We start from the raw sequence: 15,690 nt of genomic DNA, 5'->3' as shown, positions 1-15,690 counted from the left end.
CCCATTTGATATTTTTGAAGTCAAATTCATTACTCGGACAAGTTGGATCCGCACGTCCTCCAGTCAATCTATAAACTTAATCCGAGTCTGAGTCTGGAAGAAGTAAATATTTGTAACATCCGTGTCTATTACTAAATTTAACGTGATTTTTGGGTGTAACGATAGTAACCACAGCCATTCCAAAAGCAGGAAAAGTATCTTATACGTGGGACTTGCGAGTTATGACTTAACGAATTATTGGAACTGGGAACAGGAAATAAGGCAGAGTTCTGGCTGATAAATGGCAACCAGTCAATGTGTCTCTATTTAAAAATCGGTAACTTATTAGATGTTATAAATCAATTTTTCTGCTTCTCTATCCACCAAAAGTTATCACAGAAAATGGGCAAGCCTGACTTAAAACATGCTGTAAAAAACAGACAATAAATTCATATATATAGATAGTTCCGCGGCGCTAAAATATTCCATTAAACAAAAATACTCGAGAACAGATAAAAACAACCATGTCCTAGCAATGATCTAAATATAAAAGACCAACTCACAAAAAATCTCAAGCTTGAACTACAGTCAAACAAACTTCATAAGAACCAAAGAAATGCTTCTCCTTGGCTTCTCACTCAGTGTCTTCACAGGTCTTGAACACTCAAACCTGAAAAACATCAAGAGCATTACAAGTTGTAGGGCATAATATGACCAAGACCATAAGCATCATAATTGTCCCAGTTACTAAAGATTAAGCTGTCAAAGATTTAGTTGGTTATAGAATGTTAATACCCTCATTCATTTATTTGACAATATCATATATCACTAGAGTCAAAACTGGATTATCCTAAAGCATGATAAAGGTAAAATCTCAAACTTTAATTTCATTACTAACCTGGAGGAAGTGATTGCTTCAATTTATCAGCTTTCTCAGGGTCAAACACACAAAGTGTGTAGAGGTACTTGGAGCATCGCACCTTGAACTTAACCACATCTCTGCTCCTCTTAATCTTCACCGACCTCGCATCCTTCCTTCTGGCAGTGAGAAGGAAATCCTTAATCTCGTGGATTTGCTTAGGCTGCATAGAAAAAGCACCACACAAGTATTAACAGCAATTCCAAAAACAGTTACCAAACTATTAGTTCTACAACCCTATACTACACAAAATTAACAGTAATAGAGATCACAGAGCATAATAAAGCACCAATGTTGACATTGGAAACACACACTGATCTCTCTGAAATCTAAACACCTAAATCAGAGTACAACCCAGCAATTCCTGAATCTAATTACGCCCTCTCAACAAATCGACTGCGTTAAACTGTCACTAACCTATATGTAAAAACATAACTTCATCTAGCTTCTTTGCACCAAGTAATTCCACACAATAATAGGTGTTTCAACATTCATTTAAATAAACTCGATTGAATAGAGATATTGGTTATTCCGTTTCCATTAGAAGAATAAGTGAAAGCAAAGAAGAAGTAAAAGAGAAAAGAGATGACCATGGTTACAAGATGCACGGCGGTGACAGAGAGCAGAGGCGGAACCAAATGTGATGTAAATTGTAAAACGCAAGAGAAGTGCAACCTCATAAACTAAACCCTAACCCTAGAGTTTCTCGATTTCACTGGGAAGCCCAAACCCTGTTGTCAAGCCCGTTCAGTAGGCCCAAGTACAAGGGAAAGAAAAACAAAAACAATTCTTCTTCTCTTTTTTTTCTTCATTCCAAACGTATTCACTTTGATTTAATTTTTGGTACATCATTCACGATATCATTACACTAAAATTCAAAATTAAGAATATTCTTATTTTTTACATACTATATACTATATATATCAATAAACTAATTGGGCTCCAAAGAGTAAAAGGTCTATTAAACGGTTTTGCATCCAGTATCCAAGTTGGGCCAAACATTTGTTTATTAAAGAATTACTTTCTACACTCAATTTTTATTTCCTGCACCTATTATATATATTTACTATATCCATTTGGTAACAAATACGAGGAGTGCAGGAAAAAATAAATAAAGGCGTGTAGGAACTAGGAAGTATTTAACTGTGTAGTAGGACACACTACAAGAAATTTACCATATATTGACACACACCCTTCGGTGATATTATACATGTCACTAAAAATTATTTTTACTCACACAATAACTATAATATATGTTAGTATATTATTAAAAAATGTAGATATAGGCTATAATGACACATAAAATATGTTAAATCTCATTCAAAATCAACACTAAAATTATGCGTAACTATATGTCAAATAGGCACATACTTACATATATTATACTTATAATGACACTTTTAATTTGTATGTCACTATATGTAACATTTCTTATAATGAAAGATCAAAGGAGAGTCCCCAACCCCTCAATACTATTTTTAGAAGAATATAGATTCCATATTTGTATGAATAATATGTAGTGTAATACTAACATGCGTTTGATTTAAGTGGAATTCGATTCGGATTTCTTAGTATTTTTCAACGAATATTTACAGACTAATTCTTTTTAAAAATATAGAGATCACCGATGTGATTTTTCATATGCACAATTAGGAAATAGATTGACAACATAAAATATTATTTACATTCTCATCCAATTACATATTATTATATGTTGAAATTTTTTTACTTTTGAATAATTACTTTAAAAGATATCTTTAGGTTGATTTTTAACTTATTAATGGTATAAATTGAAAATATTTATATGAATAATGTATTAAAATTAAACACTTATATTAATTTGAAATACATAAATAAAATGTTGAATAATTTAAAATTTTGGCATACAAAACTTATATGATAAGTCTCTTTTTTATGACAAGATGGTATAATTAATTTATACGGAATCAACTCATCTAAAAATAAAATGTATTTTCAATTACAACTCTAAATTCAAGACAAAGTTTGCACTTCAATCATTTATTAAATAACACAAATATTAAATAACTTGTACTAACAATTATTTTTTATATATCATTTTAACTTTTAATTGAAAGAAAAGTTTTAGAATAAAAGTATCTAGTAAAAAGTTATCAAACAAAGAAAAGTAGGAATAATCCACATAAGTTGATTCCTCTTAATTTAATTATATTTGTGTCTTTTATCTCCGGTACATCACTTACATGTTTCATAAATCAATCTCGACCCTTTTTTTTATTTCTTTCAATGATTAATAAACTCTATCGCTTTCTAATTTCTGAACCAATTTAGTTAATTTCATGATTGAAATGCCTGAATCGCATAACATGAACATGGTACATTACCGGACATTCCCAAAGTAACATGTTTTGGCCTCCCATTCAAGAGAAATTGTAAACGCCAATACCTTATAACAAATTATTGCTCCTTAATTAAGCCAGCGCAGGACCTCTGTGGCATGAATCCGTACTTCGTACACAAGACTCATTAGCCCAATTTGTTTTACTACCTTTACAACATTGCATTGCCAAGTTCTTATTATCCTTTTGTCCTTCTCTCCCTCCATAACAACTAAACATGAATAACTTACAAAACAGTCAACCCTAGACGAAAATTTACGTCCTAAAACAACTTAAAACCTTTTTTAGATAATTAATATGATAGTTACATATTTTTGTGGCGCATGCATAAAAATTTATGATACACGAGCGTGGCAGATGCAAGTGCAGCATCAATTTTGTGCAGTGGGAAACAAGAAAAGATAAGGTGCACATGTTAAGAGAGGTTAGCTAGTACAAACGTTTCTGGTCATATTGTAGGTGACACAGGAAAACCAGATAGTAGAGTCAGTCCGAAGAAACAAAAAAAGAAAAAGAGGTGAATCAAGAATAACTCTCCACCACCTAACAGAATATGTTGGCAGGACTGGTTAGGTACTTTGTATTTACATGATCATATCTTGTAAAAACGATTTATTTAGCGAGAAAATGATATTTAATATTTTCTATATGTAAAAAATTTGTTGAGTCAACAATTTCAATACTATAAATAAGATTAGTGTTTGAATCAGAACTATATATATATATATATATGTATATATAAAAGGTGGGGTTAGGGCTAGGGTTGTTGTGTTGCGAGCCCTACCTTTTAACTGGTATTATTATTGTAGATAGTGCCCTACCTGGTCACCATTCCATACCCAGAAAAAGGGTCCATCAAAATAGGGGAGCCCCACAACATGCATGCATCAAAACAAATTGTACTAACCAACACTCGACTCCAACTTCTTTAATCACCCATTTTCCCACAACTCAAAAAGCTGGCCTCAAGTAGGCTCCTTCCATTTAAAATGTGAGACTATTTTCAAAGAGAAAAGAAAAGGACTAGAAACTGAAATCATTAAGTGAATTATATGGCACTGTACGGTGTGAGAGAATGAAGTTCTCACTGTCAAATCTGCCGACATCAACACGTTCTAAGATTTCTTTTTCACCAACAAATATTTGATCAACTCATAATAAAGAATAATCTAGATGTGTAAAATTTTGGGGACTGTACGTCTCGATTTTGTTCCGATCTCGTCGTATACAATGAAAAATTTTATTTATACAAGTGATTTTGTTATGTAGTTGGTTAAGGAATAAGGATCAAGATCTCCTGCAGTTTATTTATTTTATTCAATTGCATGAATCTCAATCATTAATATATGTTTACGTGTATAAATAATCATAGAAAAACATAATTAAAAAAATGGATGGTGAAAAATTGAACTGCAACCCCATGCAGTTCTTTTTCTAACTGGGGGATCCGTACACGTCTTTGAATCTGCGTCAAAAAATATACCTTTTACAGTTTTACGTTAATTTCACGTCAAAAATGTTATAAAAAAATGCAGAAACTTTTGCATGTATTAGTTGCTTCGTATTTGACGCATGTCTACTATGTGGTAACGCCCAACCAAACAAACGGTAACTTTTTCTTACATCATGATTCATGGGGTTTAACTTGCGTTACAATTTTTTCGAGCATATGAAAAATTGAAGTTACACGCAAAAGTTTTACATCATGAGACCAACAAATATGTGCGCTCCGTTGGCATCTCCCAATTTTTCTGACGCCCTTATATTAATTGGTAAAGTTCCATTTATGTATGTGGCAATGGTTATTTACATTAATTATGAGTCCATTTGTTCGTGGTTTTTTATAAGAAAAGAATAATAATAATAATAATAATAATGTGACATTTATAGTGTTTTCGGGCACTAGAATCATAAACTTCTAAAAAATAGCTCTATTATTTTATTCATTAAGTTTAAACAAACGAATCTTATGTTAAGATTAAATTTCAAGAAACCCTACCAATTATATGTTATTTGAAAATATCCTTGTAATTCAAAACTGAACTACTCCACTCGTTCAATTTATCAAACTGTTCATATTGTCTTAAACATAAGAATTTTCATAAGAATTGGACATAAATCTCATAAGAATTTTCGAAATTTGACCAACATTTAGTCTTGTATCCTCAACTTAAACATAAGCATAGAATAATACTATATCCACAAGTGGGCCCGCGTTTTTCATTTAACTTTATTTCACCTAAGATTAATAAAGAGAAAGATGATTAATACAACTTCATGATATGTCTACTCTATTAGTATTACAGCCACCTCTCTTACAGTTACAGTACCCATTTATTGGTGAGTCAACTCTTTGAATCAATTGGCACAAATTGTTGGTTCATTTTTTTTATGGTAAAACAATGACAGTCGTGTTAAATTTATCTTCTAACTAATGCCTTATATTCATTAAGGAACTATGATATTTCTACATGTGTTTCCATTTCATGAAACGTGAATTAGACAACGCAGGCAAGGAATTTTGTCGCTTTAGAAATTCCAATCCAAATACTTGGGTCACTAGAGCATGAAGCAGGCATGACTAAGCAAGATCGAAAAGGACAAATGCACAGCTTTCACTTTGCCATTGATGAAGCAAAAGCGTTACCAGCCAAGGTGAAAGGATGCATGTCCAAAACCAAGAACACGACAAAGCGGGCCACTTTAACATTAATAGAAGGACATGGTGATTTGTTTTCCATCCCTGTATGATCAGAGAGACACATCACATGGCTTTGGTGTCCTCTTCATGTTCAAAGGGTCACATCCTCCTTTTTCCCAAATGCATTTATCCATCACTCAACCGAGTCAAGCATTCCAACATCATCACCAGTATCATTTACGTCTTAATTGACCATTTATCTTCATGCATGATAGATTTTACCAAACAATTCAACCAAAACTTATTAAAGGTCAACAAGTTCAACATCACCTCCACTCCATTCTCCATTGTCAAATCATGCATGCACCCTAAACATTTAGCCAAAATCAAACTAAAAGCAAAGTGCCGTACAAGTTAAGCGAACTATCTCACGCATTGATTTCCTAACGGATTAAGTATCGTATATATTGTAGCTAGCACAATGACTAGATGCCATATAGTTACAGTATTGGTTTATGAATGGTCCTAGCAGGAAAACAAAATCCAAAGGCTAGAGAGTAGGCTATAAACTACATTGTTTTAGGCATTGCTTCTCACCGTACACAAAGGGTTGTTGAGAAGCAAGGGTAATATTACATGTGATAGAAGAAGTGCACACTATTAACAATCATATCCTTCAGTAGTCTAAAGACCCCACAGTTGTTATTCCAGTGCTTAAATTTCTTGGGTCTTGACGGCTCACATAGTCATCACAGATGCCATTAGAGAGCCTTTTGAATTGGAACCGAGTTCAACAGTTCAAGGCCACTGTTGCCCATTTGCTGCACTTCCTGAGGAGAAAGTATCTTTATGCACCATACACTATTTACGAATTCCCTGTGTCATAAGATCAGGCAAATGTGACAAAGATGTACAGAAAAAAGGGGCATGATCATTCGATTTTAATAAATAAATAAATAACTTAAATGCACCACATATAAATCATCACCATATGGAAGGCCAAAAAGCAATTTAATATAAGTTGGTCACTTTCTCTACTTTTCAATTTAGTACTTAAAGGGAAAGATAAGAAAAAGAAAGAATAAGGCATGAGCAGTGTGGGAGACTTACGGCCAAGGGCCATCACCAAGGAGAAGAACATCATTCTCTCGGTCTACAAATACAAGCTGCCAGCCTGATCTCACAGGGTCCTCTAACTCGCCTTCAAGGCCAAACATTCGAGCAAGTTCTCTGCGCAGCTCATGGTAGCTGCTGAATTTAGTGATATCCAATGACCTTCCAAAGGACCCTGACTTATAAACCTGAAGCAAAAAACTTATCAAGTAAAAAATGCAAGACTCGAATAATGATTTTTTTTTATTGAAAATATAAAACGTCCCCGGAAAAACTCACCTTCACAAAGGTCTTGTTCAGTGGGTTTCCTTGTCCAGTATTTTCTGGACTCTGCAGGAAACCCGATTCGCCTATGTTGTGTGTCATTCCATGATTCAATGAAGAATCAGTGCCTGTAGTGGTATTCAGATAATTTGAAGATTGATACGGCAAGGTTGAGGAGTCGTTGTTGCCACTGACCCCCTTAAGGCTTGACATCCCATTAGGCATGAGAAGGGACGAGGGCTCTATATTAACGCCAAATAACAGACGGTTTTGTGGATCATTGCTCCCTTCTTGGTCTATTGAGCACTCCCTACCAGGAAAAGGTGGTAACGAAATAGCATTTTGAGACATGGTACTCTGTGGCTGTCCTAGCTGGTCCACCTGAGGTAGAACACATTGAGGGGCTCCAGAAGAAAGGAGAGGATCCACTGCAACACGCTTGGATGGCCATGCACTTGAATTTTGAACAGGAATCCAAGAGCTTGTTCTGGAAATGTTCAGTAGATGAGATGTCTCATCCTGGGGAAATGAACCCAAGATACTATGCAGGGGAGAAACAACAGTAGTCACTGGGTTTCCATTTGTATCAGAAAAATTTTGTTGTTGGCACAGGGAAGAGATAGCTTGCACAGGCGGTGATTGAGGTTGAGGTGCAGAAACAAACTGAGACATTGTAGAGACTGCACTGGAAATCTGCTGATTATCTACCACTTGCTGTTGCTGTTGCTGCTGTGTCTGTTGTAGTTGTTGCTGCTGCTGGTGATGATGATGCTGACTATTGAATGAATGTTGATGTTGTAGATGTTGCTGAAGATGAGCCTGAGTTTGTGGCTGAGATTGTGGTGAATGCTGATTCTCTTGATTATTTCCAAACATTTGCTGAGGTTGTGGCTGCTGCAACAACTGGGCCTGCATTAAAGCAGAATTTCTGTTTGGGAAGTTCGGTGGTTGCTGAAATTGAAGCAAGGAAGCAGAATGCTGTTTGGAAGGATCTAAACTCCTCATGTCCTGAACAGCAGCAGCAGCTGCAGCTTGATACAAATCTGTTTGCATATTCAACATGGAGGGATCAAATCTTGGCTGCATCCAAGGATTAACCCCAATCCCCTGAAAATTAAGAGACTGAAGCCCTCTATCAGTGTCTCGGAGCCACAACAAAGGTGAATTCATGCCAAAATCGTCATCCTTCATGCCTGATAGCATTTAAAGCAAGAAAAAATGGGATGATCAAACAAAATGAGTTTCCATCAATGCATAAATTTTACTAGCTAGAAAACATTGTGGATATTTTCAGCACTAGATGTAGCAAGAAGCTCACCATGGAATGAGGGCAGTCCTGGAGGCCATGGTCGCTTAAGCCTCAGAGGAAATGGGGATGGATACATAGGAAATGTAGTTAATGGCTCAATTTCCCATAGAGACACTCTAGGTTGCCTCTCTCCAGCAGTGGATTCATCCCAGCCAACCTGCAATCGGTGTCAAAACCATATTTTAAATTTCAAAATCGTTCCTTAAAAAATAGAAACTGTATATGAAGCAACACATTAGAAATTTTGCACCTGACATGAAAGATGCAGGCCAATGTAAATATGTAATTATAACACTTCAAGGTTATAACAATAGTGTTTCTATACAAACCTTGACTGAGCGCCAATGTGAGTTGGGCCACCGGACAGGATCCAGGTCACTAATGCCAGTTATTGTACCCATGTATCTGCAAAAGAGAGGTATTAGTATTTCATAATTACAATAGAAATAAGTATCACCAACTCTACAGAGTGATTAGCCATATTTATCCAGACAAATAGAAGTTTATTCAACCAAACTTTCAAGCTCATTCACAATTCACGAAGAGCATTACTAAGGATTAGAGGTTCATAACTAGCACAGCACACAAAGAAATCCATCTCTTCCATTTCATTGTATTGATCATACCTTAGGGTGTCATGTACCCATGTTTAGTAAGCCATCACAAATAAGATACAAATATGGCCTTATTTTAGTCACGGACACATCTTTGGGACATTTATCTTTGAACAAAACCCTTCCATTTGTTCATTGAATTGAAGCACAGATCATGAACAATTCAAATTCACTTACCTAATATCTGTGATTTAAGTGCATAATGATATGATTAGGATTCTTCAAGTCATTACAATTCTTAGAATATCCATTTTCCCAACTGCATCTTGCCTCATATTTAAAGCACTATATATGAGAAAATCACAGTCACTTCTCTAAAGAAGTCAAAAACTTTCTAAAATTTAAGCCAATACTTTGGGCAGCATGGAAAAGACAACAGTGTTTTCTAAATAATATGGTATATTATCCTTAACATACCAACATATTAAACATCAGAAAGGAAAATGTTTATACTTTATACAATATCATCTTCAACAATAAGTTTTAAAAACCTACCGCCGCACACTTGACTCCTCTGTTTCAAACAGCATCCTGAAACGCATACCAACTGAAACTCGAGTATGATACACAGCTTTAACATACTTGGCTAAGGGTATGACAAATTCTGATGGGCTAGCACTGAATATATGAAGAAGAAAATAATGTCAATCAAAGAAAACATTTCATGATATGAAAGCTTTACAAAGGTGTACTACTTATACCGTGGGTTGTAGAAAATGGTGAAACGACTATTTGTTGCAGCTGCATGAGCTGCTGCAGCAAGAAGCCCCAAGTGCATACTATCACTTGACAACACAGAAGAAGGCATCACGGTTTGTGGTCGATTAGCACGGCGGATGCCCAGAAGCAGTTGGTTCTTTTCATTCCTGTAGAAGAAAATGCACTTGAGTCACACAAGATAATATATCAGATGAAGCAACCACACATCTTAGAGGCTGGGCTGGTTCAAGGAGACAAGTCAATCAGCCACATAAGAGCCAAAGGGAAATTTTCAAAATTGAAATGATAAGAAAATCCAAGGTAGAAGGGCAGAATATTAATGTTGTTTATAATATAGAGGCATGCCACTTTAGGGAGCAGGAAAAAATAAAATTACTTGCCAGATAAACAGCACAGAATCACCGGCAACAAGTCTTTTAGCACTCACAAAGACACTCCATCCAGTTGTGAGTAGATGCCTTTTGGGCTGGCCTACAGAAGAAAAGAAATAAAGGCCAAGTTCAAACATTGTAGACAAGAAAGAAACATAGAACTAGAATACTCAGACTGACAGGAAAATTCCCACATATGCAATTAAATTCTAAGAAACTCAGCTTTATTACTCACCCCGGAAGATATGTCTGAATTTCCATTCATTGCCATGTAAATCCCTTGCAATTAATTCTTGAGCAGGTGGCTGTTGAGAGAAATCCTGCAAGGTGACAATTATAAATTTAATGCCAGAGAAATCAACGGTTTTGATGAATAAGTTGACTTAAATAACATGGTCTTTTCCACAAAGGTTTACCAAAGGAGGAAACACTTTTTCAGCTGCCCGGCGAGGTACGGAGAATCCTCCATGAGTGCTTGTGTCACTGGCAGTCAAAGTTTTGCAGAAATAGTTTGTTGGCTGTTTACTTGGAGTGCCCAACTCTGCCGGCAGGTATGCTTCCTTTTGCTCTTGCTGCAAACATGGCCATAGTTAAAAGCTGAAGAATGACTATATAACTACAAAAGATGCAAAACCAGTTATCACTTCTGAGTTCAGCCTCAGGCAGTGTTATCATACAGGATTCAGAGGTTGCAAGGTCATCTGTGCATACACCTCATCAGTCTCCACATCAGCCTGAATCCCAAATGAACAAACAGATAATTAGAGACAGAGGGTGCAGGAAGCAACAAAGGAAAAATTGAAACAAGTGAAGGCCAACATAAACCAGTCCTATTACTGATTTACTATTAAAAAGAAAAGTAAACAAAATAACAAATCATACATGCATAGTCATATTATGAAGTTGACAAATGAGTTGAGGAGGCAAGCTTGGATAGTTTGGGATATGAGCATCTACTTCCTTGTTGGTCGACACAGCCACCTGAGAGGGAAAAGTGTCAAGTAATGATACTTGAGAGCATGCAGTTTACGCAGAAAAAAAAAATGAGAAGCTTTTGAACGTAAAAGATCATGTGCTGGTTTTTGGGAGGCAAGTGAAGTTACTTCATTTATGTGGGTTGATTCATTAGCCTGCAACAGCTGAAAACCAAAGAATTTGAGCTTGGGAACCACTTGAGTATTAATATCCACATGGCTTCGCCAGGGTGAAAGAAAAAACAGGTTTTGCTAAACAAAAGGGTAACAGTAAACCCCACCCCATCCTCCAAATTAGAAGCAATACGGAGACAGAGACAAGAGACAAGAGAGCATCCTCATGCCCAGAAACACAAGATTCGCATTATTACTTTATTCTCAACATTAGTAAGAGAATGTTATCACAATGTCCACAAGAGTAGCAGCAATACAATAATCAAACATCATAATTTTTTACTCACTTGCTCACTGTGACCTTGTGGAAAGTATACCACGCGGCTTCCAACTGCTGGTAAAGACACAAGGGGACCAGCACATGCATGCCAAAGTTCTGAATCTAGAACTCGCTTTTCCCCTGCAAAATCCACCCCAATGTCATCAAACATGGGATAAAAAGAGCCCACACCGAGCCTCAAAGGACAAACTCGTTTTGGCATACTCTTAGCAAATCCAAGATCTTAAAACCATTGCCCAAATCCCAGAACCAAAATCACTTTTTTTCTGATCTCTGAGTCATGGCGTAAACAAGAGAAGCCATGGTTCAGTTTTCACAGGACCACATCCCCGCCTCAAAAAAATTGAGAAAAAAAAAATAGCATCAGCCATGTTAAACGTACAAAAGACTTCATTAGCTGGGCTACACAATTTTTTAATTTATTTTTCTTCACATGTATCCTTTTTTTCTGAGACAATTATGACACAATCTTGTCCGAGTCAAGATAGACACATTTTTGTGTCTAGACACCTCTTTTTATAGGAATTCGAATCTTAGTAACCCTTTCTGCGAGACCCAACTTCGTTGGTTATAGATTAAACATTATCACACAGAATTGAAAAACAAGAAGAAGAGATGAAACAAGAGTGTTTATGTTTACCTTCCTGGGGTGGAGGACTAAAACCAGCTGAAGAAAGTCTCATTTGAGCAAAAACAAAGACTAAAACAAACAAGCAACCTCAAAATTGAGCCAACAATCACAACACTCTCAAGCGGAACAATTAGGCAACAAAATTCTCAACAAAAAAAAACAACGACACCCTCCACAGAAAAATCGAGCCTTGTCCTCTCTTCCTCAACACAACATAATAACATTCTTCGCTACCTTTGTCCCAGTACTTCACCAACCAAAACCCATTACAAAAATCCAAAGACACCCACAAGATTCCCACCCTTGAAGGCTCAACCAAAACCAGTGTCGCAACAAAAGACAATTGCTTTACGCCTCATTCGGTTGCACTCTTCCTGAACCCCCAACACCCCAGGTTGCAGCCCTCAACTGAAGTCCTCATTACACACGTGGGCAATTGTTTGTGCCAAATTTAGCAAGAATCTGAAAGAGCGAGGAGACCCAGAAGCGGAAGAAAGTGGAAAAGGAAACAGATCTCAGAGAAGGGGTGGATCTCAGGAAATGGAGTAGAAATGGAGAGTGAGCGTTTGGGTGATTTCCGGTTATGGAAAAATGGTAAGTAGTAGCAGTGGTTGTGTGTTGTGCTTGTGCATAGTTTTTATGGTTATGCGTTGTGGTCTTGCTCATGTAGACATGTTGCTACTACTACTGCTTCTAATAACTTTGGTGTGGCCATGCTATGCTACTATAGCTTTACCCCTCCTCTCTCCCTCACACACTCTCTCTCTCTCTCTCCTCCAATCAATCACAACGCAACCGCCATTATTTTTGGGTGTCCTTTTAATAGAGTGTGTACGAGTGTCACATTTTTTCTACGGAGAGAGAGTGAGGGCTTTGCATTTTTATTATTATTACTTTTCGTGCCTACGATTTCATTTTCATACAACCAAAGAGGGAGATTTTAGATGCCTAAGCCTTCACATTTCCCCTGCCACCCTCATAATTATGAGATAAACTTTCATTAATTTGAGTTAAGTTAGTGGTAAAGTAGTGTTTTTAAGCAAGGGATAAAGGACAAAAATAAGCTTGTGTTTACTAAAGGAGGAAAGAAATATGTGAAAAATAGAGTGAAAAAATAAAGAAAAATAGATTTAAAAAAATAATATAGGAATTTAGTTATTTGGTTAAAAGAAATAGATAAAAAATAATAATAAATGAGAAATATGTGAGAAATAAGATATTTATAAAATATATATATATATAAATAAAAATAAATAAGAAGGTGAGACTTACCACTTTTTTAATTTCTTTTCATTCTATTTCTCTTCAATTAAACAACTTTTCTTATTTCCACTCTTTTCATCATATTTCTTATCTATTTCTTTCCTACCAAATAAGGCATAATAGATAAAAAAAATAAAAAAAAAATAAAAAACTACAAATAATTAATAAGAATAGTATTACACTTGCCCCTCTTCAATAGAAATTTGAGAATTTTTTGTTTTTTGTGTGAAAATAAAATGTTGGAATGAGAGATTTTATTAAAGAAAAAAATAATACAATTTTTAAGAATAATTATAATTATACTTAAAAATTGTATTTAAATTTTGTTCATCTCATTATAGATGAATGGTCAATTTTTCATATAAAAATAAGATTAATCATCAATAAACTTTAATAGATGGATATAGCTTATAAAATAATATATATATATATATATATATATAATAAAATAAAAAGAGACAAAGATTATTCTCTAAGTTAGCTACTTTTGAATTTTCCTTTTATATGTGAAAATGGAACTTAGTATTAAGATTTACACCAATCCACGTATTATTTTCAAGATTAAACATATATTTTGGTTGATATTATTATATTGGTTTTTGAAATTAAAAAATTATCAAATAAGTATTTAAAATATTAAATAAGTCATTAAATTTAACTACTTACTATCATTTTCATATATGAATATGTATCAATTAGATTTTAGCATGTGTAACGCACAAATTGAATATTTATTATATATAACTAAAATTTATTAAAAAAAAATATATGCAAAATATATATTATGTTTAAATATATAAATTATATTTAAAAAATTATAAATAGATATTTAAAATATATAAATTATATTTTAGATTTGTGATAATATTTATATTATAGCATAATATTATTTTTATTTATTGATAATTTATTTAAAAATATTAAAAATTAATTTATAAATAATTATAATAAATAAAAATTAAATTAGATAAGAAATAAAAAAAATTAAAAACTCTCTTGTCGAAGAAAAATCTCTAAAGACAATTTTGTATAAGATAAATATTTGTGTTTAATATATAATAATTAATATTATCATTTTGGTTACGTACTTTTTTATGTTTCTGGTTAATATGGTTGTGAATTTGTACTTTCACTTTCACAAACATATTCTATATTTTCTTAATTTTAAGCACTAATATGATAATATTTTTCAAATTTGGAGACCAATTTGGTTTATTCTATTTTCAACTAATTAATATAATTGTTTAATCCATTGCATGATGAATAATGATGATAGTTCTATGTATATTGATCTAAGATAATAGATGTAGATGTTTGTATGTTAAATTTATTGATAAGCATTGGTATGTTGTACTTGAATGGTATTTTTGGATTTCTATATGTATTGACTTATCTGATCCTTTTTGGAAATCTAATCTACCCGAACTTGTTTTCATGTGGTTGTACTGCAATAATTATACTTGGTATTAGAACATAGCACAGATAGGTTTAAGGAGATGTACAATAGGAGGTCATCAAATGGATGGTGGTGCAGTTGATTGTTTTTGGTGCTACTTTTGTATAACTTTTGTATAAATGTTACTTAATTGGTAACTTAGGTTGTATATTTGAGATTTATTGGGTTACTACACTTATACTATATTATATTTGTATAGTTATTTTACACTTGTATACATGTTATATGGTACATATCCAAATATTTGTAAATATATAATTCTAAGTATTTTGTAGTAGTTTCACTGTAACATTGTTAAAAAAAAAATAAAAAAAAAAGGTTGATTCAGTAGTCCAGAACGGGCCGTTCCCAAACTGGAACGGACCGTTCCAAGCTACTGAATTGAACTACATATTTTAGTTGAGAACGGGCCGTTCTGGGAAGGAGAACGGGCCGTTCTGGGAAGGAGAACGGGCCGTTCCGGAGGGAGAACGGGCCGTTCCGGAGGCAGAACGGGCCGTTCCGGATGAGTCCCGGAATGGGTCGTTCTGATTTCAGAACGGGCCGTTCTGGGCGTGGATTTTGTGCGTGATCTGGGAGTTCAGAACAGGCCGTTCCGGTATCG

At 34.5% G+C, this 15,690-nt stretch overlaps 2 protein-coding genes across 2 annotated transcripts; both read right to left on the bottom strand.

Moving 5' to 3' along the window:
* Positions 1-396: 396 nt before the first annotated feature.
* On the bottom strand, positions 397-1,646 carry LOC109816421 (large ribosomal subunit protein eL38z/eL38y). Its single transcript, XM_020381435.3, has 3 exons — positions 1,489-1,646; positions 878-1,061; positions 397-649 (listed from the first exon to the last, which is right to left on the bottom strand). Exons 1-3 carry the CDS (start codon positions 1,576-1,578, stop codon positions 627-629), a joined length of 297 nt encoding a protein of 98 aa, XP_020237024.1. The 5' UTR covers positions 1,579-1,646; the 3' UTR covers positions 397-626.
* Positions 1,647-6,331: 4,685 nt separating this feature from the next.
* On the bottom strand, positions 6,332-13,185 carry LOC109816408 (auxin response factor 6). Its single transcript, XM_020381419.3, has 14 exons — positions 12,377-13,185; positions 11,744-11,856; positions 11,191-11,289; positions 10,986-11,042; positions 10,725-10,880; positions 10,544-10,628; positions 10,318-10,408; positions 9,919-10,083; positions 9,713-9,835; positions 8,933-9,008; positions 8,613-8,760; positions 7,310-8,487; positions 7,028-7,218; positions 6,332-6,793 (listed from the first exon to the last, which is right to left on the bottom strand). Exons 1-14 carry the CDS (start codon positions 12,417-12,419, stop codon positions 6,679-6,681), a joined length of 2,640 nt encoding a protein of 879 aa, XP_020237008.1. The 5' UTR covers positions 12,420-13,185; the 3' UTR covers positions 6,332-6,678.
* Between the last annotated feature and the right edge of the window lie 2,505 nt (positions 13,186-15,690).

This window comes from Cajanus cajan, chromosome 1, assembly GCF_000230855.2.
Source record: "Cajanus cajan strain Asha chromosome 1, NIPB_CcT2T_4, whole genome shotgun sequence".
Lineage (NCBI taxonomy): Eukaryota > Viridiplantae > Streptophyta > Magnoliopsida > Fabales > Fabaceae > Cajanus > Cajanus cajan.
The sequence above is the reverse complement of the archived record's forward strand: the minus strand, read 5'-3'. Positions and strand labels throughout refer to the sequence as shown.